The 24,122-nt window shown below is 36.9% G+C and overlaps 1 protein-coding gene across 1 annotated transcript in view; it reads left to right on the forward strand.

Moving 5' to 3' along the window:
- The window catches only part of TM9SF2 (transmembrane 9 superfamily member 2), a 51,586-nt gene that overhangs the window by 10,967 nt on the left and 16,497 nt on the right, over positions 1-24,122 (forward strand). The window contains exons 2-9 of the mRNA XM_086330424.1: positions 5,978-6,045; positions 7,755-7,848; positions 11,227-11,354; positions 16,434-16,563; positions 17,868-17,992; positions 18,879-18,990; positions 20,550-20,629; positions 21,410-21,518. Coding sequence (XP_086186550.1) covers positions 5,978-6,045; positions 7,755-7,848; positions 11,227-11,354; positions 16,434-16,563; positions 17,868-17,992; positions 18,879-18,990; positions 20,550-20,629; positions 21,410-21,518 — 846 coding nt within the window. The remainder of the gene's footprint in view (positions 1-5,977; positions 6,046-7,754; positions 7,849-11,226; positions 11,355-16,433; positions 16,564-17,867; positions 17,993-18,878; positions 18,991-20,549; positions 20,630-21,409; positions 21,519-24,122) is intronic.

Below are 24,122 nucleotides of genomic sequence, written 5' to 3' on the forward strand. Positions count from 1 at the left end.
AAACTGGAATTTAAAGTGTTGTGGGTTTCCTAAAGGGGAGTGAAGTAGGGAGTAAGCCATCAGTTCAGTTCAGTTCATTCACTCAGTTGTGTCCGATTCTTTGCAACCCCATGGACTGCAGCATGCCAGGCCTCCCTGTCCATCACCAACTCCCAGAGCTTACTCAAACTCATGTCCATTGAGTCGGTGATACCATCCAACCATCTCATCCTCTGTTGTCCCCTTCTCCTCCCACCTTCGATCTTTCCAAGTATCAGTCTTTTCAAATGAGTCAGTTCTTAGGATCAGGTAGCCAAAGTATTGGAGTTTCAGTTTCAGCATCAGTCCTTCCAATGAAAATTCAGGACTGATTTCCTTTAGGATAGACTGGTTGGATCTCCTTGCAGTCCAAGGGACTCACAAGAGTCTTCTCCAACACCACAGTTCAAAAGCATCAATTCTTTGGCGCTCAGCTTTCTTTATAGTCCAACTCTCACATCCGTACATGACTACTGGAAAAACCATAGCCTTGACTAGACGGACCTTTGTGGGCAAAGTAATGTCTCTGCTTTTTAATATGCTGTCTAGGTTGGTCATAACTTTCCTTCCAAGGAGTAAGCATCTTTTAATTTCAAGGCTGCAGTCACCATCTGCAGTGATTTTGGAGCCTAAGAAAAGAAAGTCTGTCACTGTTTCCATTGTTTACCCATCTGTTTGCCATGAAGTGATGGGACCAGATGCCATGATCTTCGTTTTCTGAATGTTGAGCTTTAAGCCAACTTTTTCACTCTCCTCTTTCACTTTCATCAAGAGACTCTAGTTCTTCGCTTTCTGCCATAAGGGTGGTGTCATCTGCATATCTGAGGTTATTGATATTTCTCCCAGCAGTCTTGATTCCAGCTTGTGCTTCATCCAGCTCAGTGTTTCTCTTTATGTACTCTGCATATAAGTTAAATAAGCAGGATGACAACATACAGCCTTGACATACACCTTTTCCTATTTGGAAAGTAGTCTGTTGTTCCATGTCCAGTTCTAACTGTTGCTTCCTGACCTACATACAGATTTCTCAAGAGGCAGGTCAGGTGGTCTGGTATTCCCATCTCTTTAAGAATTTTCTACAGTTTGATGTGATCCACACAGTCAAAGGCTTTGGCATAGTAAGTAAAGCAGAAATAGATGTTTTTCTGGAACTCTTGCTTTTTCGATGATCCATTGGGTGTTGGCAATTTGATCTCTGGTTCCTCTGCCTTTTCTAAATCCAGCTTGAACATCTGGAAGTTCACGGTTCACGTATTGTTGAAGCCTGGCTTGGAGAATAAACCATGGGGAATGGTAAAAGGGGAGACAGACTTCCAGAAGTATCTGAGGCTAATTTGGATCTTAAATTTGCAAAAAGAAAGATGTGAAATGTTTAAGCTCTTGTAGTAATAAAAAGCCACTGGGATTATACTTCCAGAAGCTCTCTTAAAGTTATATGAAACAAAGAGTAGTAGATTTGGTCATGGGTAAGTTAAGAAAGTATATTTGAAGGAAAAGAGTTAAAAAGTATATCTTTGAGGTGATGAGCTCTAAACTATCAGTTATAAAACTTAAAAAAGAGATGAAGAGTGCCATTGAAGAATTTATGCTTTTGGCCAGAAAGGCTAATGAAAAGTAACAATGTCATCCTATACGTATATGAAACTTTGATGTCTGTATCTTGAATTCTGCCTATAATTCTCAATGGTACACCTTTTAAGAAAGATATGAGAGTAGGGCAAGGTCCTGTGAAAAGCAGTTGGCATGATCAAGGAGATATGACAATTCAGAAGATTAAGACCTTTCTGTTTTGAAAGATTAAGACTCAAAGGAAAGATGAGAGAAGTCAGAAAATGAGAATAGGGTTTTCCTTCAGTCTTATAATCCTACAGCCAAGAGATGTACCATGAAACTTCAGAGAGAACATCATAGACTAGGAAAATATCTTGCCTCATCCATTAAGTGGAAATGGAAAAAACTTTTACTCTAAATTTATATGCTCTTCAACAGTGTCCTAATTTTTTTTTTTTTTTTTTTTAATGGCATCAGATCTCTGAACCTTTTGCCCTGTTTTGGGTTTCCAAAGATGGGCATTGAAAGAACATTGAAAACTGCCTGGAAAACAGAGCTCGGGGCTGAACTCTAGGAGTCCAGTCAGCTTGCTTTCTGTTTTGTAGGGTCCTGATCTAAGAATTGTGTTTACATTTTTAAGTGATTAGAAAAAAATTTTTAAAAGAATAATATTTAGAGATGAGTGAAAATTACATGAAAATCACATTTCAGTGCCCGTAAATGGTTTTACTGGACTGCAGCCAGGCTAATTCACTTCTGTAATGTTCGTGCCTGCTTTTGCACTACGATCGCAGAGACTGTCCAGAAAAGCCTAAAATATTTACTCTCTGGCTCTTTGGGGGAAAAAATTTGCCAACGTCTGGGATAGACTAACATTTGAGTTATTTTTCCAGGTAAAGAAAAGTTTGTCATGACTAAAGGCTATATAAAGGGTACTAAGCAACATTTTATTTTTTTTTCCATTACCATGCTGTCCTATATATAAGCCATTAGTCTCCTGTGACCTCTTAAATGTAAAATTTTAAATAAAAATTTAAATTCAGATCTTCAGCTGCACTGACCACATTTCAAGTGACTGACCGATGGTCTCGTGTGACTGGTACCTACTGAATTTGACAGTGCAAATAAGGCTGTTTTCATCATTGCTTAAAGTCTCTTGGACATTGCTGCTTGATAATACTTACATAGTACTCTGTGACAGGCTCTGTTCTTGAATCTTCTCAGAAACCACTTGTAGCAGAGATTATTACCTTCATTCTACAAATGAAAAAACCAGGGCCCTGGGAAGTGAAACAACTTGTCCAGGATCCACAGCTAGTAAATGTCAGAGTCAGGATTTAAACCCAGGCAGCCTGGCTTCAGAGTCTGTGTTTTTAATCACTTTGTACTGAACAAGGTCGAGAGTAAGGAGTGTACTTAATCGTAGCACAAGGAAGTTAGCTTCTGTGGTGAAAATGTGGCTCTGGGGATTTTGAGACTCAAAACATAAAAAGTTGTATAGAATATAGTAGCTACATTCCTTCCTGGAAAGAAATGTAAAGATGTGAACTGGATTAACTTTTTAGGAGCTTTTATTTTTCATAAGATAATATTAAGTAGAGTGCTTGGATTCTGGTGTACCTATGAAGTATTCTGGTATATCTGCTATGAAGCAGTGTTGACCCCCTTACAATTAGTGAAAATTATTTTGGCAGAGTAAGCTGTCACCTGGAAATTTTGCCTTCAAAACAGTTACAAATATTTGTGATAATTACTCAATCTGTAAGGTTAAAATATCATGCCCTAATTGTCTTCTTAGCCAAAATGACCAGTGATACATTCTTGAATATTTTACACAAGGAGACAGTTAACCTTTTTTTGTGTTTGAGACAGTGTTGCCATTGAGTTGTCATTTTATTTGAGTACAGTTTTAGGGGGTTTATGTGCTACTGTTCCAGGACTGTGTTCAGAGGCTGATGTCTTCCATTGTTGATCATGAATCCTGGAAGAGCATTTTAGTGGGTGTGCAGTGTTGTTTGGGCATTCCATATTCTGAGTATCATTACATTTATTTGGTTTTTTTAATATAACAGATTCATGGCACTTCATGTATTAGGCACTGTTTGACGTACTTTATAAATGTTAAATCCTTATACCTCTGTGAGAGAAATAACTATTATCCCCATTTTGCAGATAAAGAAACTGAAGCACCCATGAGGAAACTGAGATGTTAAATAATTTAATCAAGGATAAATAGTGGAGCCTGGAATTTGAACCCAGGCAAAGAGGCCCCAGAGGTCTACTCTTGCCCACTGTTTTGGTATTTTTTCAATGATAGTGTATTAGTTTTTGTACATTGAACATCTTGTCTCACTTTTGGGGTTTTGACAGGTATAGAGGACTGTTGACAGCGCTAGTAAATGAGATCAAAATGGGAGATGTGGCTTTATGCACTTGCAGGTAGCCTCATGGTCAGAGAGGCAGCCATAGTGATCTGAGCCTATAAAATACAGGTAAACAGCTCCTGTTTGTTTGTTTTTGATTAGCACCAAAAGTACTTCAGAGCACAAATTACTTACTGACATTTTCAACTGAAGAATTCTGTCCTGAGTAACAGTGAGCCACACTATTGGGAGAGGGGTATGTGGGGTTCTATGGAACTTCAGATATGCCTTGGAGAAATTCAGGGAGCTTCTGTAGGCAGGCGTGGCTTTAAGTTAGCCCAGGTTTCCTAGGCAGTTCATTCAGCTTTGCTCTTTCTGCCCTGTTGTTAAACTTTATTTGGTCTTCATGAATTTCTTCTCTGTTACTACCTTTGTAGTTAGCATTCTCAAGTTGATCCTTTAAAGCTGTCCTCCAAAGCTAAACCATGCTGTCGTTGTCCATCTGCTGTCTGCTTAAGAGCATGAGATTGTATTTCTAGGACAGTTGATCTGAAAATTTGTTAACCTACCTGGCATTTCTTTTTATTTCTTTAATAGTCCGATGATGTTTAATAGCTAATTTTCTATCAATAGGCATACTGTGATATGTGTCTAGTTTTTTAGTGGACAAGTCTGCAATATACATTCTTATATATGGTCTCTTGTGCATGGTTGATTTTATTTCTAGGGGGTAAGTTCTCATAAGTAGGAGTGGTGGGTGGAAGATTTTATGTATTAATATTTTGCTTTTTAAAAGGCTATAACCACTTCACATTTCAAAGATCCACAGATGTTATATATAGCTTTTGCAATTTTTTGGCCCAAGTTTAGTAGTATCTCAGCTTAGTTAAAAATGTGTCTCAGATTCATATCTTCAGATTTTTAAAAATAAATGCCATGACTGTTTATCCTCCTACACTTAGATATCTCAAAGGCACTTCAAACAAAACATATCTAAAGGCAAACTCATGATCTCTTCCCCCAGACCTAATCCTCTTCCGGTGTCCTTTTTTTTTAACTTGTCCAAATCAGAAACTTGGACAAGTAATTTGTCTCTGGTCTTTAAACTTAAGACATTTTTAAACTCTTATCTTAACTCTCTCTCTCTTTCTCTCTCTCACACACACAGCAATCAAAGTCCTGTCAAATTTATTTTCAAAATATTTCTTGGCTGCATCCATTTCTCTTTTTCTTCTTGCTGACAACATTTTTTCAATGCTTGAATGCTGTGAGAATGTTTTTTTTTTTTTAATTGTTTAAAAATTATCTTTGCTACAGAATGAAACTGGACATGAAAACCAGATTTAAAAAAAACAATCTATATAGATGTGGTGAATGATTTATTTTAAATGTCTTATTACATTTGTTAGAAAATTTTAGAACATATTGAAAACATTTAGAAAATATTGGAGACATTTGCAGCTGAAAACTAGCCAGACAGTTCAGTCACTCAGTCATGTCCAACTCTTTGCGACCCCATGGGCTACAGCACACCAGGCTTCCCTGTCTATCACCAGCTCCCAGAGCTTGCTTAAACTCATGTCCGTCGAGTTGGTGATGCCCTCCAACCATCTCATCCTCTGTCGTCTCCTTCTCCTCCTGCCTTCAATCTTTCCCAGCATCAGAGTCTTTTTCAATGAGGCAGTCCTTCACATTAGGTGGCCAAAGTATTGGAGCTTCAGCATCAGTCTGTCCAATGAATATTCAGGACTGATTTTCTTTAGGATTGACTGGTTTGATCCCTTTGCAGTCCAAGGGACTCTCAAGAGTCTTCTCCAACACCACAGTTGAAAAGCATCAATTCTTTGGCGCTCAGAATTATTTCGTTGTAATTTAAATGCATATAAATCTACTCAGTGCATGGATTTATAAGAGAACTCTTTAAAGTGAGTTGGATATCATAAAATTCCACATTTCAAAAGTCAAATTCCTTTTCGGTTCTAGGCATGACCTAAGTTTTGGTCTCCAGTTGCTTATATTCTCATTCTGTATTTTCTCATTTTCAGGCTGAAATAGAACTATTCGTGAACAGGCTCGACTCAGTGGAATCTGTTCTTCCTTATGAATATACAGCGTAAGTTTCTCGGCTTGGTTTTCATACGAAATTTTGTGTCTCATCAGGATTTTGTGCATTTAGAACTTTACTTTTCCACAGTTAGTGGTAAGTTCACACGCATTTTAAAAATGTACAGGGCCTGAAAACATTTTTAAAGGGGGTATTCTTTATTTCTGAAGTAGGTTTACAACGTGGGATGTGGTCTCTTGATGTTGCTTTGCAACACCAACTGAAACTGTGGACCGTGGACTTCCTTTTTACCTGATGGACAAATAGCCATCTTGCTTTCTTTAATTTTTTTGATTATTAAAAAACTCACATAGTTTTAATCAAAATCCTTGTGTCCCACATAATCAGTCCCCAGGAAAAACTGCTTTGTTGTCTGCCCCCTGCATTTTTTTCTCTGCATATTCTAATGTACCTGACACATTTTTGTTTTAAATAAAAGTAGGTTTATATATTTTATTTGCACCTTGTTTTTCTCACTGAATCTATTGTGGACAACTTTTCTATGTTAATACCCAGCTGCCTCAGTCTTTTTAGTAGCTGTTTATTATCCCTTTTTAGAGATCGTGTGAAGTCTATTTATGCTTTGTTTCACTAATTCTCTGTTTATGAACATTTCATTATTTCCATTTTTGGGATATTATAAAAAATTCTGCATAAATATACTTTTCTTTTTTAATTTGAGCACTGTGTACCATATTGGGTGTAAAATACAGTTTCTGAATTTTCGTTGGCTTCTAAATTTCTGCATTATCTAAGTTTTGAAAAAAAATGTTTACTGTAGAAAAATACACAAAAATTTAAGATAATCCTATGAGAATTTGTAATCTTAAACATGGATAAGAGGAGGATACAGAGTTCGTGAGCGAATGGACCACAATTTATGTAACTGTTGGAGACTTTTTTCCTAGTTTTTGTTAAGTAAACAAATCTCTCTCCTTAAATCTTTGTGAATATTCTTGGGAAAACTCAGTGGATCTCTTACATCCAGTAGATGGAAAATCTTCATTAGGGGACTTCCTAGCTCTAGTTTTTATCACTCCAGATTCATCTTCCTCTTACGGCTCTAACTAGTCTGTAGTCATTGTGCTGGTCTCAACCGTAGTGAACACAGTACTGCCCTTTACTGTTCTATAGCAGGGCTGAAATTTGGCTGTAATGTTCAAACAAATATGATTAGTAATATCAGGAAATTATAGAGAAAAGCTTTTAGCTGACTGGTCATGGCTTCTGTACGACTCTTGTTTTCTCAGAGGGTCTGTCTGGCCATGCTTTTCATGTTGGCCATGATGAGACAGGTAAATTTGATAGATGTAAATGTAAATTTGACACATCTTGAAAGGTCATTAAGTGAATATCTGGATTAGAAAGATAACAAGGGGAGGTAAGTTATGCAGAATTCCCCTGAAGAATAGGATGTAAATAATTTTATCATTGGAATGAATAATAATAAATTGTACTGTGTCAATTTTTAAAATTCTATCATTTATATCTTAATAAAAGTATTATTTGAAAATCAAAGTGTTATAAGGCATAATTTTCCGATTTTTGTTTTGTTTTGAGGAGATGTGGTACATGGAACTTGGAGTAGGAATATATTTCTTATTCATCTACTAGAGCTGCTGGAGTGATAGTACCTAATCTGTCCTCTAGGCTGGCTAGGGGTTTGGTATCTCATTGCTTCCTTTTTCGCTTAAAAGCTTAAATATTCTTGTCTGCAGGTTTGATTTTTGCCAAGCATCAGAAGGAAAACGGCCATCTGAAAATCTGGGTCAGGTATTATTTGGGGAAAGAATTGAACCATCACCGTATAAGGTTTGTATACAGTGTTATATAAACGTCATTTAGATGCATCTTTCCCCCTCCCCCCCTTACAGAAAAGCCTGTGGTAATTTACTAAGAAGGAATTCATTTCTCTTTTGCATCCAGAAATAACTTCTAAAGTCACAGTTTAAAAAGATCCTTCCCCTTTCACAATATGTCATGAGTAAGTTTGTCCTAGGGAACATTCCTCCAGTCAGTATTGTCAATGATAAGAGTGCTCAGACCCCCTGGCTCACTTTGCAGAGGGATCCAGAATCCCGCTTCAGTCATGATTCTCCATACTACCCTCCTCCTCTTTGGGAACAGTATTCCTAGATTTTCCCTGTTAGCGCTTAGAGCACTGCTTCAGCTTTCCCATTGGCTTGTGGGGAAGTGAACAATTCTATTTTGACCAGTGAAGGTATATTTGAGGTACATCTTTGATGCATTTTTAGGACTTCAGTTAAACCAAGCTATAAGGACAATATAAGATATTCTCTTCTGTGTATGTACTTCATCATCATCCAGAATTAGTCTGCCTTTTAAATCTGTTATCTTTTAAGCCTATTATCATTCTGAATTCACAGTCCCCTGTTCAGTTTATATATATATATCTGCTCTCCTGCTGCACAAGGTATAATGGAGCTCTTTTAGAAAAATTAAACTCATTTATAATAATAATATATCACCATATACAAAGCTAAATGGTACAAAGAATATAAAATGAAAAGTAAGTTTCTCTCCTCTCTTCTGCCCTGTTCCACATCACAGTTTCTTGTTAACCTTTCCTGAAATATTCCATTTTTGCGAGCACATATAAATAGAATTAAATGTGTGTATTTATGTTTTAAAATACTGTTCTGCACTGTGCATTTTTCTTTAACTTTCTGCTTGGGCGTCTGTGCGTGCTGAGCACACGCATGTTACTGGCTGTAACTTGACCCTGGGTTTTAATCCCCCAGCCTCACAGTTTCCTCTCTTGGTGTCCCTTCTTTCCATGATTAGCTTCCTTCCTTGTTTGCTCACTGAGCACCACCATCCATCTCCCTTGGCAGTTACTACATTGAGCATCTGTCCAGCAAATCCTCATGCCTAGATTAGTCCCACTAACCTCTTACCCCAACACTATGTCTCCATCATGCAGCACTGAGAGGAACACATATAATTGTACAAGTTTAATTCACTGCAGGTTGATAGTTTTCGACCATGAGTATGTCATCTTAAAATATTTTGAGATTTTCTACTGCAAAGATGCCAGAAATTAAAAATTTTTTCAGACAGATTTGAATGCCTGATGAGATGAAGTCACTAGGAAATAAGGAACTCAGAATATATGGACATGAGCAATAGTGAATGGGGCAAGCACACTAACTGTGTAACATTTCCCTGCTGTGAGTATGTTGAGATTACTTTGGGAATTGTCACATTCTTTTTATAGCAGAGAGTGGTTTTATATAAATTGTATAACTGCCTGAAAATCCTCCCTTAGTCTCTCAGCCCCATCTTTCTGTTTATATGCCTTGACCTTGGGAAATGATGGAAGGTGGGAAGAGCATCAGTAAGTAACACCGTCAGTGAACTTGAAGGGCAGCCAGAGTCTCTGACAGTAAACAGTAGAATATTCAGGTCCATAGAGAAGTTTTGTTCCCTTTGGTGCAGACTTTAAAGGCAGATTACTTCTTTAGTAGGATTCTACTCAGGGTTCTTTGTATATAAAGACTGTGCCTTGGCTTATGCAAAAAATCCTTCTTTTAGGCCTAATGCTTTTCAGGTTTAATTTTGTCTTAGGAGTTGAGGTAAAATAGAAGAACAGAAGGAGCATTCTAAAATGGAGAAAGAATATGCACCTAACATTTTCTATAAGTTTTCTAGAAAGTTTAGGATCAAGATTTGTGCTAAAACAAATTTTTTCTTTTTCTTTTTTTCAAATTTTTTCTTAAAGAGACAGAGCAGGCATTTCTTAAGATCAAGGCATAGGTTAACAGAAACATAGACTAAAATATCAGGTATTTTCCCCCCAAGCCAACCATAAATGTATTGACATATTTTTCAGTATTGATTTCAGTATTGATTCTTTATCCATTATTTTCAAAGAATTTTGCCTTATTTTAGATCTGTAGTAAGAGCAGTGGTAACAGCCAGCAACAGAACAAACCCCAAACTTGCTTTGCCGTCTTTTATCTGTGACTTCTGTTGAGGTCAGGAAGAAACAGTGCAGGACATCTTATGCATTAGGTGAAGCTGGAGCTACCTATCATAGGATCAGAAAGTCTCACATCTGACCACTCGCATTCACTCAGTTAACACAGCCACTGATGCCTTTCACATGCTGGGCACTGAGTTAGGTGTGAACGAGAGAGAAATCTCGGTCCTTGTAGATCTTGTGTTCTGATGGGGAGAAAGAAACGAATTGCTGAAATACATAGCGTGTCTGTTGCTAATGAAAGAACTGTTGAAGATGAATCAAGGAAGAAGGTGGATGGAGAATTTGCAATTTTATTTATTTATTTTTTTAGAATTTGCAATCTTAAATAGGCCAGAGAAAGTCTCACCTGAGAATGTGACATTTGAGCAAAAGACTTGAAGCAAGTTAAGGGAGTGAACTCTGTGACTACCCGGGGGTGGGGTGAAAAAAGCAGCAAAAGCAGAGTCCTAAAAACTTGGAAATAGATTTGTTAAATTAAGACCTAAGTAGCCCCTGGTAAAGTAAGCCTATATGATATAATATGTTGTGAATAATACGTGTGTATGTGTTCATGCTCTCAAATAAGTCCTCAACCCCAGAGTTGGAGGACTCCTTACTTAGTTTTTAAACTTTGTTTTAAAAAATTGTCAATTTTTGTTTGAACTTCATTATTCATGACATCTTGAAAATGGACAGTCTTTTCAGTTGTGAGTAAAAAGAATCACGTTTATACTGATTCTGGATAGCCAGATTTGGCTTTTTTCATGTCATCACAGTCTGTTGTTCACTGCTGAACCGCCCATCACCTGGTGCATAGGAGGCACTTAACAAATACCCACTGAATGAATATACAGACATAAAAATTTGTCTGTTTATTACTTGAAAGCCGTAGGAGACGTTGCTATGGAGAGACAGGTGTTGTTTTGTTCTCCATGTGGGTTTTTTCCTCTGTGAGGACTCATTTACATTTAAAAATCGGTAAGTTGGAATTATCAAAGATAAAAACTTATTTTCAAAAGAAATATTGATGACAGGTTTTTAGAGAAACAGTAAGACTGAAATTTAAATGTGATTGAGCTATGAGGAGCTTTTATGTTTATTATCAATATTAATGCTCTTAATGAGAATGTTTTGCTTTTACTCTATGTTATAGATGTGAAGGACCTGGTTATTTTAATTTGCTTTCCACTTTATTTTTAATACAGTTTACATTTAAGAAGGAGGAGACGTGTAAGCTTGTTTGTACAAAAACATACCATACAGAGAAAGCTGAAGACAAACAAAAGTTAGAATTCTTGAAAAAAAGCATGTTACTGAATTATCAGCATCACTGGTAAGTCATGGAAATTTGGGATTTGGGGCTTTTTCCTTTCACAGAAGAAGCTTCTGTTTCATTGAGTGTGTAAATTACTTCATGGACTAAATAAAATGTAGCACATTTATTTGCCAGAGGATTACTAAGGTTGACAGCTTAAAGTGTCGTCGTTGAACTCTGCTTAGATTATTGTGCTGTCTGCTGCTTGTTTTGGCACATAGACCTGGTACCTAGAGCACTTCTGTTAATGATGTGTAGTTTAAAGGAGTGTATTTATGCCTGGGGAAAGGACCTGAATCAAACTTTTAGAAAAATACCGTTATTTTATACTTGTGGACCATGAAAAAGACCGTAAGGGGAAAAAAATTAACTTTAATTTGATTTTTGAGAAATAGCATCTATTTCAAATAAAAATCCTTGTATTCTGTGTAATGTTTTTTATTTTATAAGCATGATGTAACATTAACAAGGTGTTTTAGCAGTTTGCATCATAATAAAAAAGCATTTAAAACTTTTTTCCTTCCCACGTACTATTTACCTACCATACAATATTCAAACAGTATTAAAAAAGAGTTTCAAAAATGCAGCTTTTCAAGGATAACCAATTGTTATTCTTCCAGATAAATTTTCAGTAAATGCCGTATTCTATGGTCTACATGGTTTACATATGTTTTACCTTTTCCAAAAAGTATGCGGTGCTGGAGGTGGTGAACAGGATACTGTCTTGAACGTTGGTCCTGTCGCTATCTCAGATTGACCCCTTTGCCCTCGCTCGTTGATCTCAGTTAGGACATGACCCAATCCCATGACTCAGTAGGATGGTTGGGACCTCTGATTCCCTCCTGCCTCCTGGGTTCCTCCCCATCCTCACTTCCATACACATACAGCAAAGAAGTCCTGGAGAGGAGCAACCCCGGGCCCCATGCTATTCACCAACTAGTCTGTGATTAGGGATTCACTCTGATTGGCCAGACCTGGGTAGAATACACCTGAACCACGTAGAAATGAGTTTCCCATAGCAGAGCTCCTTTAGAAGGAAGGAAACTTGCCCATTACACCATGTCAGCTTCTTTCTTATCTGACCCTCAGTACAAACGGCAACTTGAAAGTCCCCTCCATCTCCTCCTCATTTCTTTGGTTTCTGGTAAGCCACGAGCATTTTTCCTCTAAGCTACTGTTGCTGCTAAGTTTCTTCAGTCGTGTCCGACTCTGTGCGACCCCATAGACGGCAGCCCACCAGGCTCCCCAGTCCCTGGGATGCTCCAGGCAAGAACACTGGAGTGGGTTGCCATTTCCTTCTCCAATGCATGAAAGTGAAAAATGAAAGTGAAGTTGCTCAGTCGTGTCTGACTCTTCGTGACCCCATGGACTGCAGCCCACCAGACTCCTCCATCCATGGGACTTTCCAGGCAAGAGTACTTGAGTGGGGTGCCATTGCCTTCTCCAGGCTACTGTTAGATTACTGCTTAATTGCTGAGTTAATGTAACTTAGGATACATTTCTGACTCATAAGTAATTGAAAAGTTTCCCTTGGTGTTTTTGCTTCAAATTGTTCTTTCCAGCCTACAGAATCATATTTAAGGCTCAGATTTGCCCCTATCATCTCCATATTCTCTGACAGTTGATCATTTGTTGAATGAATGAAAGAATGACTCTTAATGGCATATGGATGATTTTTTAGCTGTCTCCTTTACCCTCAGTTCTTAAAATACTGTTAGAGTCTTGCTCCTAAAGATAACAGAAGTAGTTCTTCCTTTGTCGCTTCCCGATAATAAAGTACTTAGAAATACTTTCAACTTATTTATGATGCAATTAACGTAGGTATTGTTTTGATCCAGTATGCTTAATAACAAGAATAAATAATGTAAAATAGTTGCAAACTTAAGCTATTCTTCTTAAAAAAAAAACTGGAAAAGTACTGGTGAACAGTGATTTTTGTTGTTGAATCAGAGAAGTTTATGATTTCAAGTTTGAATCCATTAACAAAAAAATCTAAGCCATATCACAGATATACAGTCTGGTAAATCTAGGCAATGGGGTTTAGTCCTTAAATCAGTTCATTACACATTTGGAAAATATTGATTCATATTGATGAATTCATGTGAACCATTAGTTGAGTATATTTCTGTCCTTGACTTCCAGAGTTTTTTTACTGTGTAATTTGATTTTAAGCACAGGTAACAGAGTTGACAGAGATAAAATATCATGAGCCTTTAGAAATATGAAAGATGGATGATAAAGTGTTCTCTACTACTCTCAGCTTCGTTTATCCTGCTCCCTAGGAGCAGCACTGTTTATTCCTCATGTATGTCTCCAGATTTCTGTGCATATGTAGGTATATAAAAAAATGTGTGCCTTTTAAAATAACAGCTGAAATATTGTACACAGTATTGCACACAATTTTGCAAATTGGTCATTTTAAGAAAATACAGGCATTTTTCCATGTAAAGCACATCTGTAGATCTATGTCTACCTCATTCTTTTTGTAATTGTATAGCATTCCATCATATGACTGATCTGTAGTTCTTCCTCTATAATATTTTAACCATACTACCTTTTGAATGATTAAAATGCCTGATTATTTGTTAGTGCACCAACTCATTATTCTTGTTATAGAGAACAGTTAATTAACAGTAGTTAATATTCATATCTAAATTGATGGATACTTTTAATTCTTATTTGGGATTTTAGAACATAATCTGAGGATTTCTTGGCTTGCTCTGTCAGTAACCTAAGCTACTTCTTGACTCTTGAGACTGAACAGTAAATATTTTGATACCAGCAATAGACACTTAAATCCTTGTTCTTTTCATGGCCAGTGATTATACTTTTTCCCTAAGTTTTGCCAAATACTTGGGTCTTTGTGATATTTTATTTATAAAAGCATAATTTATTTAACTAGTTATCAAAGTACTTACATTTTTTATTAATATCATAGAATCGCTAGACTCTGGCTTATTGGACAGAAAGGGGTCTTTGAAGATACTTTAGTCTAGTGAGTACCAATCCTGGATCTCAGTTGGCTGGCAAAGAGGAATATTAGAGTGGGTAGCCATTGCTTTCTCCAGGGGATCTTCCTGACCCAGGGATTGAACCTGGGTCTCCTGCATTGCAGGCAGATTCTTTACCATCTAAGTCACCAGGGAAGCCCCAAAAGTAACATAAATGCCAGGTTTCTTTGTTTTTTGCTGCAGTTTTTTGGGTGTATTGTGGCAACATGGGTTATTTCATTTTGATCAGAAGCTCTAGAAGTTTTTAAAAAAGGAAACTCTAGACATTAATTTATTGGGAATAGCAGTTATTAATAAATGAAGTTTGACTGATAGAAGTGTTTCAGATGGAGCCTGTAAAGGTAGAGAATCATAGAAGGCATCCCTTAATGATGAAAAATTGGGGCCAGTTATTCGAGCTTTAATTTTCTGAGTTGTCTTACATATTCTTTTTCACTAGTTGAAAATAGTATTTTTAATATTTTTGGTGTTACAAATTTCAGTAGCTACAACTTTCTAACTTAGCAAGGCAGTAATTGAAAATTATATTATTTGAACTTATACATTTATATCCAAGGATTTTGGGGTTTGTTTTTTTGTTTGTTTCCAACCAGTATATCAAGGCATTATATAAATGGTAAATTTAGGATATTCACCTTAGTTTCTCATTTTCTAACTAGCACTATAATGTTATACAGTACTTTCTCTGATATGATAGCATAAAGATATTACAATTAATATATTGCTAGTATATATTTCAGAGAAGGCGATGGCACCCCACTCCAGTACTCTTGCCTGGAAAATCCCATGGACGGAGGAGCCTGGTGGGCTGCAGTCCCTGGGGTTGCGAAGAGTCAGACACGACTGAGCGACTTCACTTTCATTGTTCACTTTCATGCATTGGAGAAGGAAATGGCAACCCACTCCAGTGTTCTTGCCTGGAGAATCCCAGGGACTGGGGAACCTGGTGAGCTGCCGTCCATGGGGTCGCACAGAGTCGGACACGACTGAAGCGACTTAGCAGCAGAAGCAGCAGTATACATTCATTGATTGAACTTCATTGTCTAAAAAATTGAAGCAATTAACTGATTCTTGAGGCCTCCTGAAAATCTGAATTATTTATATCATATAACATAGTTTTAATGCTTCTAATAGTTTATAGTCTTTTCATGGGAACTGCTAGCCTGCTGGTTATAATAATAAGCAACTTAATAGTGTAGGTGATTCTTAAATTTAGTACATTGCGTACTATTAAATAGCATTTAAATGTGACGAGATGTGTTTTATTAAGTCATGAATGTATACCTTGAGTGAATATAGAATCATAATTTTACTTCCTAAGGCATACGTTAATTAACAAATAAAACATGCCCCGGAGTGTTGTCTTATGACTGTAATAGAGCTAGTATATTTTTAGTAATTATTTTTATTTGTATCCTGTGGTGTGTTCTGGGCATTGGGAGCCCCATGCTCAGACTTTAATGTGGTTATACAGTACTACAGAATTTTATTCTTAAAGAAGTTTCTTTTCACTATAGAACTTGAAAGATTTATTTCTTTAGCTTTATAGCAGCTTTTCATTTAGACATAAGTTGGATTTACACAGTTTTAATAGGTACTGTAATTTTCACTTTTTCACCTGGCCCTTAAGTTAAATATTTCCCCATATCTTGCAATTATATTCTTCTCCTTTTTTATTGAACTATCTGACTAATAAAAGATTTCTTTCTATACTGTTCCATAAGCTGTTCCCAAGAAACTAAACATACTGTTTCATACCTATTTAGAGCTTTTGAGTGTTCTACTGAAGATAAATTATACTTAGGTATCTAGATAATGACATTGTTAAGTTAGTGATTGCAGTAAATTAACTTATAAAACTCCCTTTCAAGAAAGCTATAAAGATTTTTTTCTCACTATAGTGTGTCATATATTGGCATAATACTATCACTTATGAAATACCACATTCTATGTAATTTTTTGTGTGTTGTTTTGACACCTTAAGGCATTTCTAGACATTTAAATTTTACAGAGTGATGACAGATTTGGTGAGTAATTCCTAGTCATGTTTGGTGGTTTGTAACTTGACTTTCATTTCCGTGCACAGGATTGTGGATAATATGCCTGTAACGTGGTGTTATGAAGTTGAAGATAGTCAGAGATTCTGTAATCCTGGATTTCCTATTGGCTGTTACATTACAGATAAAGGGCATGCAAAAGATGCCTGTGTTATTAACGTAAGTTTCTGATAAACTAACTCTGCTACTTTTAAAATAAGCTTTTTGGTAGAAGGCTTCAGTCCTTATCTGGACACAAATTGTTATAGTCATCAAATGAGTACTATTCTCATGTTCTGAAGGACAACTGCTCAGTCTTTTTGGGGGGTGAGGGGTGGCTGCGACACAAGGCTTGTGGCTTCCCATCCAAGGATTGAACCTGGGTCACCACAGTGAAAGCGCCAGGTCCTAACCACTGGGCTGCCAAGGAACTCCCATACTTGAGTTGCAGTTTATAACTCTGGAACTAAATAATTCAGATGTGGTTCAACATTTACTGGCATTGTCTCTTATATGCTAAATACTATGCTACAGGCTTAGACTTTGTATGTTCTGACTCTATTAAAAAAATGTTCTTAGTGGACTACCAGAAATACCTCATTGTAAGTCCATGAAATTTGTATTGCAGAGTTGAGTCCATAGAATATTGTATTGCAAAAGTTTGGGTATTACATACACCTTTTTAAAAAGGTATCAATCTTTGAGGCCATTCTTTTATGATAAAAAAAAAACAAAATAAGTAAAGGCATTAATTGAGAAAGTAGTCAAAATTATTGGGGAATGTATATCAAATTTTGTATAATGAGGTCAACCTGGCTTAATCTCTTAATGAATATAACCTGAATATCAACCTCTTAATGATATTCAGACATACACACACATATAGTGGGATATTATAATACTCAGCCATGAAAAGGAATGAAATAGTGCCATTTACGGCATCGTGGATGGACCTAGAGATTATCATAGTAAGTAGTGTAAGACAGGAAAGACAAATATATAATATCACTTATATGTGGAATCTTAAAAAATGATACAAACGAACTTATTTACAAAGCAAATTCACAGACAGAAAACAAAAGAAACTTATGGTTACCAAAGGGGAAGGGAAGAGGAGGATAAATTAGAAATTTTGGATTATTTGATACAAACTACTAGGTAAGCAACAAGGTCTTCCTGTACAGCACAGGGAGCTGTATTCAGTATTTTGTAGTAAACGATAATGGGAAAGGAGATACATATGTAACTGAATCACTGCTGTATACCAGAAGCTAGCACAACATTGTACTTTAGTTAAACTATACTTCAATTTTTTTTAAAAAAGGGAGGGGAGTTTAAGCTTAAAACTTACTCATTTTTATGGAAAAGATGAAAACTCTGTCTAGGTTCGAATTTTCCTGCATGGTGTGGCTCATTTTACAGTTTTATGTTTTGATTCTTTTATAGCCAGTGTTCTAACACTAACTTTAAGTTGTGTTCCACAGTCAGAATTCCATGAAAGAGATACGTTTTACATCTTCAACCATGTTGACATCAAAATATATTACCATGTAGTTGAGACTGGATCCATGGGAGCAAGATTAGTGGCTGCTAAACTTGAACCAAAAAGGTAACTGTGAAATAGATTAAAAAAATAATTAACTGTAAGCGAAATTTAGACCCAAAGAATAAATATTTTGGGCCTAGTTAGCTTTCTTTAATCAATGTTCTGACATATAATTTGGTATTTTAATTGTTTTTACTAAAACTCCCTTTAGCATGATTTTTTGAGTAATGGGTTGTCCAGAGAAACCATATAAATATTTGTTTTCCTGACATAGTAGGTGGTAGGCAAACCAAGATGCCTTCTTGTTTTGTTTTCCAGTCACTTTTTGACACCTTTTCTGTGTCAGCCTGGCATGGAGAACATGAGTGCTCAGGACCGTGTTCCCTTTTACAGTGGAAAAGCAGAGGCCCAGATGAGCTGCTTAGTGTGTCATATGCAAGTCTTCATGAAGTGTTAGATGCCAGTATGTGACAAGTCATTGCAAGGGCATCTCTTCAAATTACCAGCTTTTTTAGTGTGAACGTACCTATCATTTATTTGGGAGGTGCTTTTTTAATTGAGTATTCTTTTTTTTCCCCCCCATGACACCCCCTGCCCCCAACACCAACTGATATAGCCATTTTCCCATGCTACTAATGGTAAAGAAATGCATACCATAAGATGGCAGTTAATTTACACTTCCTCAGTGTGTGTTTTGATTTCTTTGAAGATTCTTTAAGTGCTCTTCAAGTATTGTTTTCAAAAGTGTGGTTCTTATTTGAGTAATAGTTTGAGTAACGGTTATGTATAACTAAGCCCTTTATATGAAGTAAAGATTTGTACAGTTCAGTGTGATTTGAATCACTTTTGACTGTCAGCAGCGTTGTGAAATATGTACAGGATCTCTAACCTTTACTCCATTTTAAAAAACTACTTCATCAGCATCTTGCCAAAATGTTTCTTCTCACAGCTTCAAGCACACCCATATAGATAAACCAGACTGCTCTGGACCCCCCATGGATATAAGTAACAAGGCTTCTGGGGAGATCAAAGTTGCCTATACTTACTCTATTAACTTTGAGGTGAGTGTGATTTTATTTTTAGTATAACTCAGAAATTGATTTTAAATTCATATTACTTAAACTAATTAAAAATATTAATGATCAGGCTTGTCAAGTAGATAAGCTTTTAATGAGCTGATTTTTGGAATAGTTTGTCAGTGCACCAGGCAACATAATCATGCTCAAAACTAAGTCTTCATTTAAATAAAAAGTATAGGGAATTGGAGAACTGAACCTCATTAAAAATGTTAAGCCATAAGAGATACAAACAAGGCAAAAGGTAGAAAAGAGGCATAAAGGATGGTATGAAGATATCCAAGATACACAACAAGCAGCATTGGTATGTGTGCTGCCAAAGTGAGCACTGCAACAAACATTTGGGAAAACGACACCATTTTTGAAACCAGGATTTGAGTGTGATTGTAAATGAAGAATTTCCTGATAATAGATGATTTATTATACATTCACTGGAGGGTTTTATTAGGAGGAAAGTAAAGTTTATTGCATGAGAATCTTGGGCAGTATTCCACCTCTATTTTTAATAAACTCTTTTGGCAATCCAATATAGTTGTCCCCATATAATGTGTAATTTTGCAAGCCTGGTGCAGTAAATAATATGCCTTTCCTTCTGGATATTAAGAGCTCCTTGTGGGTGACACCTGCTAGAGGCTAAGGGTGCCTAGGTTGTGACTTTGGTCTGGTTAAATGTCCCAGATGTAGATAGATAGCATCAAAGAGAATCAAGAGTAAGCTATTCCACTCAATTTTCTGAAAAAATTAAATACAGCTCCTAAGTCATAACATTTAAAATAAGCCTTTGCCAATTAAGATTTAAAACAAGACTTTAAAAAATACAAGTAACTAGATACTGTTCAGTTCAGTTGCTCAGTTGTGTCCAACTCTTTGCGACCCCATGAATCGCAGCACGCCAGGCCTCCCTGTCCACCAACTCCCGGAGTTCACCCAAACTCATGTGCATCGAGTCAGTGTTGCCATCCAGCCATCCCATCCTCTGTCGTCCCCTTCTCCTCTTGCCCCCAATCCCTCCCAGCATTAGAGTCTTTTCCAATGAGTCAGCTCTTCGCATGAGAGCTCTTCACATGAGGTGGCCAAAGTACTGGAGTTTCAGCTTTAGCATCATTCCCTCCAAAGAACACCCAGGACTGATCTCCTTTAGAATGGACTGGTTGGATCTCCTTGCAGTCCAAGGGACTCTCAAGAGTCTTCTCCAACACCACAGTTCAAAAGCATCAATTCTTCGGTGCTCAGCTTTCTTCGCAGTCCAACTCTCAAATCCATACATGACCACAGGAAAAACCATAGCCTTGACAGACGGACCTTTGTTGGCAAAGTAATATCTCTTTTGTTATTTTTTATTTACTGCTTAATTTCATCTTGATTTTCCCGAGTCTCGAGTAAATCTTGCTCAGTGAATCTTATGACTGACTTGAGTTATGGTAATGAGAAACTATATTTGTTGATTGGAAGGTTAAGCTCTGAATGGAAATCTTTGGATTTCTGGTATACTTTGTTGGCAAATTCTTATTCAAAGAGTTGTTTGTTTTTTATAATCTGTCTAGGAAGAGAAGAATATCAGATGGGCATCTCGATGGGACTACATTCTAGAGTCCATGCCTCATACCCACATTCAGTGGTTTAGGTAAGACTACAGCGTAATCTCCTTCATGCTCTGTCCTTATTCTGTTCTCTGTCACTTGGAGCATCTCATTCACTCTAACTCTCGCCAGTTACTCAGAAGGCTGGACTTTTGAATTAGGTAGACTTAGATTCAGTCCTGGATTTTGGTCACTGGTTGTGAGTCAGGCCAGATCACCCAAGTGCTCAGAGTCCATTTCTTCATCTAGAATTAACCTGTCTCACTGTGCTGTTCTGAGGATTGACGGGAGGTAATGAAACAGAGCATTTGAGCACTTTACCTGGCATGGAAGAGGGCTCAGTATACAAGCTGCTACAGCTATTAGGACTGTTTTTTATAAATAATAATTAGGGTTAGAGTTATTGTTACTGAATTTCTTTCTTCAGAACATGACCCAAAACTTTTATCTAGGGAACTGTTGAAGGTGCCATTACTCTCCTTTTCCTACTTCACTGACTAATCTTTTTGACTCTTCATTAATTTACTGAATAACTTGTTTTTCAGTAGACTTCTTGAGGGTAGAGACCAGTCCATTATTGATCCTTGCAGCTTATGGTGTGTTAATTTGGGCACAGTAGTTATTAATGTTGACCATGGACAAAAAACTCTAGTTCTCAATAGGCCATGAAGCCAGAGCACAGTTCATTGAATTTGTTTGATTTTAGGTCAGTTTTTTAATTGATTAATGCTGTTTTAATGTTACTCAAAAAATTGTTTTTAAAAAGAGTTCTGCTGATCCAATGATTAAGCTCTGGGTTAATCCTGACATGCTTATTTCTGCAGCATCATGAATTCCCTGGTCATTGTCCTCTTCTTGTCTGGAATGGTGGCTATGATTATGCTACGGACACTGCATAAAGATATTGCCAGATATAATCAGATGGATTCTACAGTGAGTGAAACATCTGAACTATTCCTTGGTCTGCCGTGCATAGTCTTTATTTTTTTCTTTGGAAAATTTTTAAATAATATCTTTAGTCAGAATCTAGTTTTAAAACATTTCTTCTCAGAAGTGATCCTGAATTGACATTTTTGGATAAGAAAATGGTCCTTAAGAATTGGTTTTGTTGGTAGAGACTTAGTGACTACAGCTCTCAGAGCTGAACTGTTGACAGTCTCGTCTGTACCAGTAGAGGCTGAGGAGCAGTGCGGGTGCAGGAGTCCAGCTCTGCCCTTCTTTCACTTACGTGCTGTCAGCTCTGTTTCCAGCAGATGTTCAGTTTGGGAAGCAGCAAAGTTAAGTAGAGTAACTCCCAAGCAATTTTTATATGTGTATATGTTTGATTTTTTAAATTAATTTTAACTGAATTTATATCATTTCAACCTTTTGGTGTATTCAAAGTAATTTAATGTCTCAGCTTCATTTTAAGTTGTGTAACATTTTGCATTTTATACTTTTTCATTTCCCAGCAATGATTTATAATGAATACATAAAACTCAGGTTTTCATTGTTTTCTCTTCCCTAGCTTCTTAGCCTCCTCACCCATCTTTCTGTCCTGTTCTAATTAGAAAAAAGAACATGTTAACATTTAGAAGCTTTTTAGCACTTACATGCTACAGTTTCTTTCCCATGATATTATTGATTATATGCCTTATTAAGTATTTTATTAAAATAAGTTCACAATACTCTGTTCATAATTGGTAATTCCAAATAATTGCTGAGTTAATGGAATTTTTTTCTTAATTGTTTAGAGGTGCTTTGGGGTACAGGACAGAAAACCCCATTTCCAGTCTTGCTTCCATTCTCTGCCTCCTGCCAGTCTCTCAGGGTAGCTTTCAGAGCGAGTCTGTTCCAGAGTGTCAGGTCATTTCACTCTGGATCACAGCCCTCCAGTGACTTCCATCCACTGCACTCAGAGAGGCCCTCACAGCGGCCCGCGAGGCTCTGTTGTGGCCCCTGGCACTCTGCTTCAGCCGTGCTGGCCGCCTTGCTGTTCCTCAGACACGTCGGTCGTGTTCCTGTTCCAGGCTCCTCCTTACAGTTACTTTTCTGCCTTCCTCTAGTGTCCTCCCTCAGAGAGTCCCTCACATTCTCCTGGTCTTTACTGAGATGTGCTCTTCCCAAGGAGCCCTTCCTCACCGTCCCATTAAGATTATGTCCTCTCCACCACACCCTACACCCATAATTCCTATCACCATCTCATGTACTGTGTATTTTGGTTATTTGAGAAGATCTGCTCACAGGAAGTTGTCTGTTATACTCGCTGTAGATCTCTGGTATTTTAAACAGTACCAAGCATGTAGCTGGTGATCAGCAAATATTTGTTGGAATGAATGAATTAGCCCTTGATGTACCAGACTTGATGCATTGCTGGACTTACGACTGGTTGTAAAAAAAAAAAAAAGGAATCCAAGGACTCCCCCAGATTGAGTGAGGCCAGAGCAGGAAGCAGTGCCAGCAAGAGAGGTTAACGTTTTCCTTTAGGAATATGCTTATATCAAGTTTTTAACCAATTGGGCAATTAAATTGAGTCAGTGGTGAACCTCAGTCTCTTCCTGTTTATTAAGCCTGGATTGTTGAAGCGGGCAGAATGATTCTAGGTTAGTCAATGCCTTCTGTTCTCAGCAGAATTGAGTAGAAATTGAAGGAAAGTCTTCCAAATTTGGGTTTGCTGGATTCTCCACATCTGAGGTCCATAACATATGATCTAGAAATTCACAAAAATTTACAGTAAACAACAAATTTGTACCAGGTCCCAAATATTTCAGATATTAGGATTATTAATTACAGAGCAAAGATACATGAAAAAGTAACCGCTAGGATTTTCTGGCACAGATGAGAATCTATAGATAAAGAGTATGCAGTGTATCCAAAGTGGAATAAATAAAATGAAATCCATACCTCAGTCAGTTAACCATAGAACACCAGAGAAAACAGAAGATCTTTTCTTAGAATCAGCTAGAGGGGAAAAAGACTGAGCTTTCTGCAAAGGAAAAGCAATGAAATTGGCGATGGAAACTCAAAAAATAATATCTTTAAATCGATGGTGAGAGAAATTAACTATTTACATAGAATTGTGTACTCAGAGATCTTTCAAAAATGAAGGTGAAATACCTGTTTCAGACTAACAAAGACAGTTGACCACAAACAGACCTTCTCTAAAGGAATTTCTATAGAAATACTTTAGTAGAAAATAAATAATAATCCTAAGAGAAGTTTAGAAGGATTAGTGAACAAAGAAATTCCAAATGATATTTTCTATCTATAATAATAAGTCTAAATGATGAGTCTAGACTCTAAATGATGAGTCTAGACTCTAAATAATGAGTCTAAATATGGAGGTTAACAAAAGTGTATCAACAAAGAAAAAGTAGCTTTGAGGAATAATTGTGGATGAGGTAGGTGGCCATCTGGAAAAAAAGTAAATTCCAACTTCATTTAATCCAAATGATTAAATGAAAATGTGGAACTGTAAAATACTAGACCACATGGGAAGTTATTTTTAAATCTTGTCTACTGCTGCAAAGATAGAAATCTGAGTGGGAATTTGGGGGA

The sequence above is a fragment of the Bos grunniens genome, chromosome 12 (genome assembly GCF_055505025.1).
Source record: "Bos grunniens cultivar Pamir isolate PY7600 chromosome 12, Bosgru_T2T1.0, whole genome shotgun sequence".
Lineage (NCBI taxonomy): Eukaryota > Metazoa > Chordata > Mammalia > Artiodactyla > Bovidae > Bos > Bos grunniens.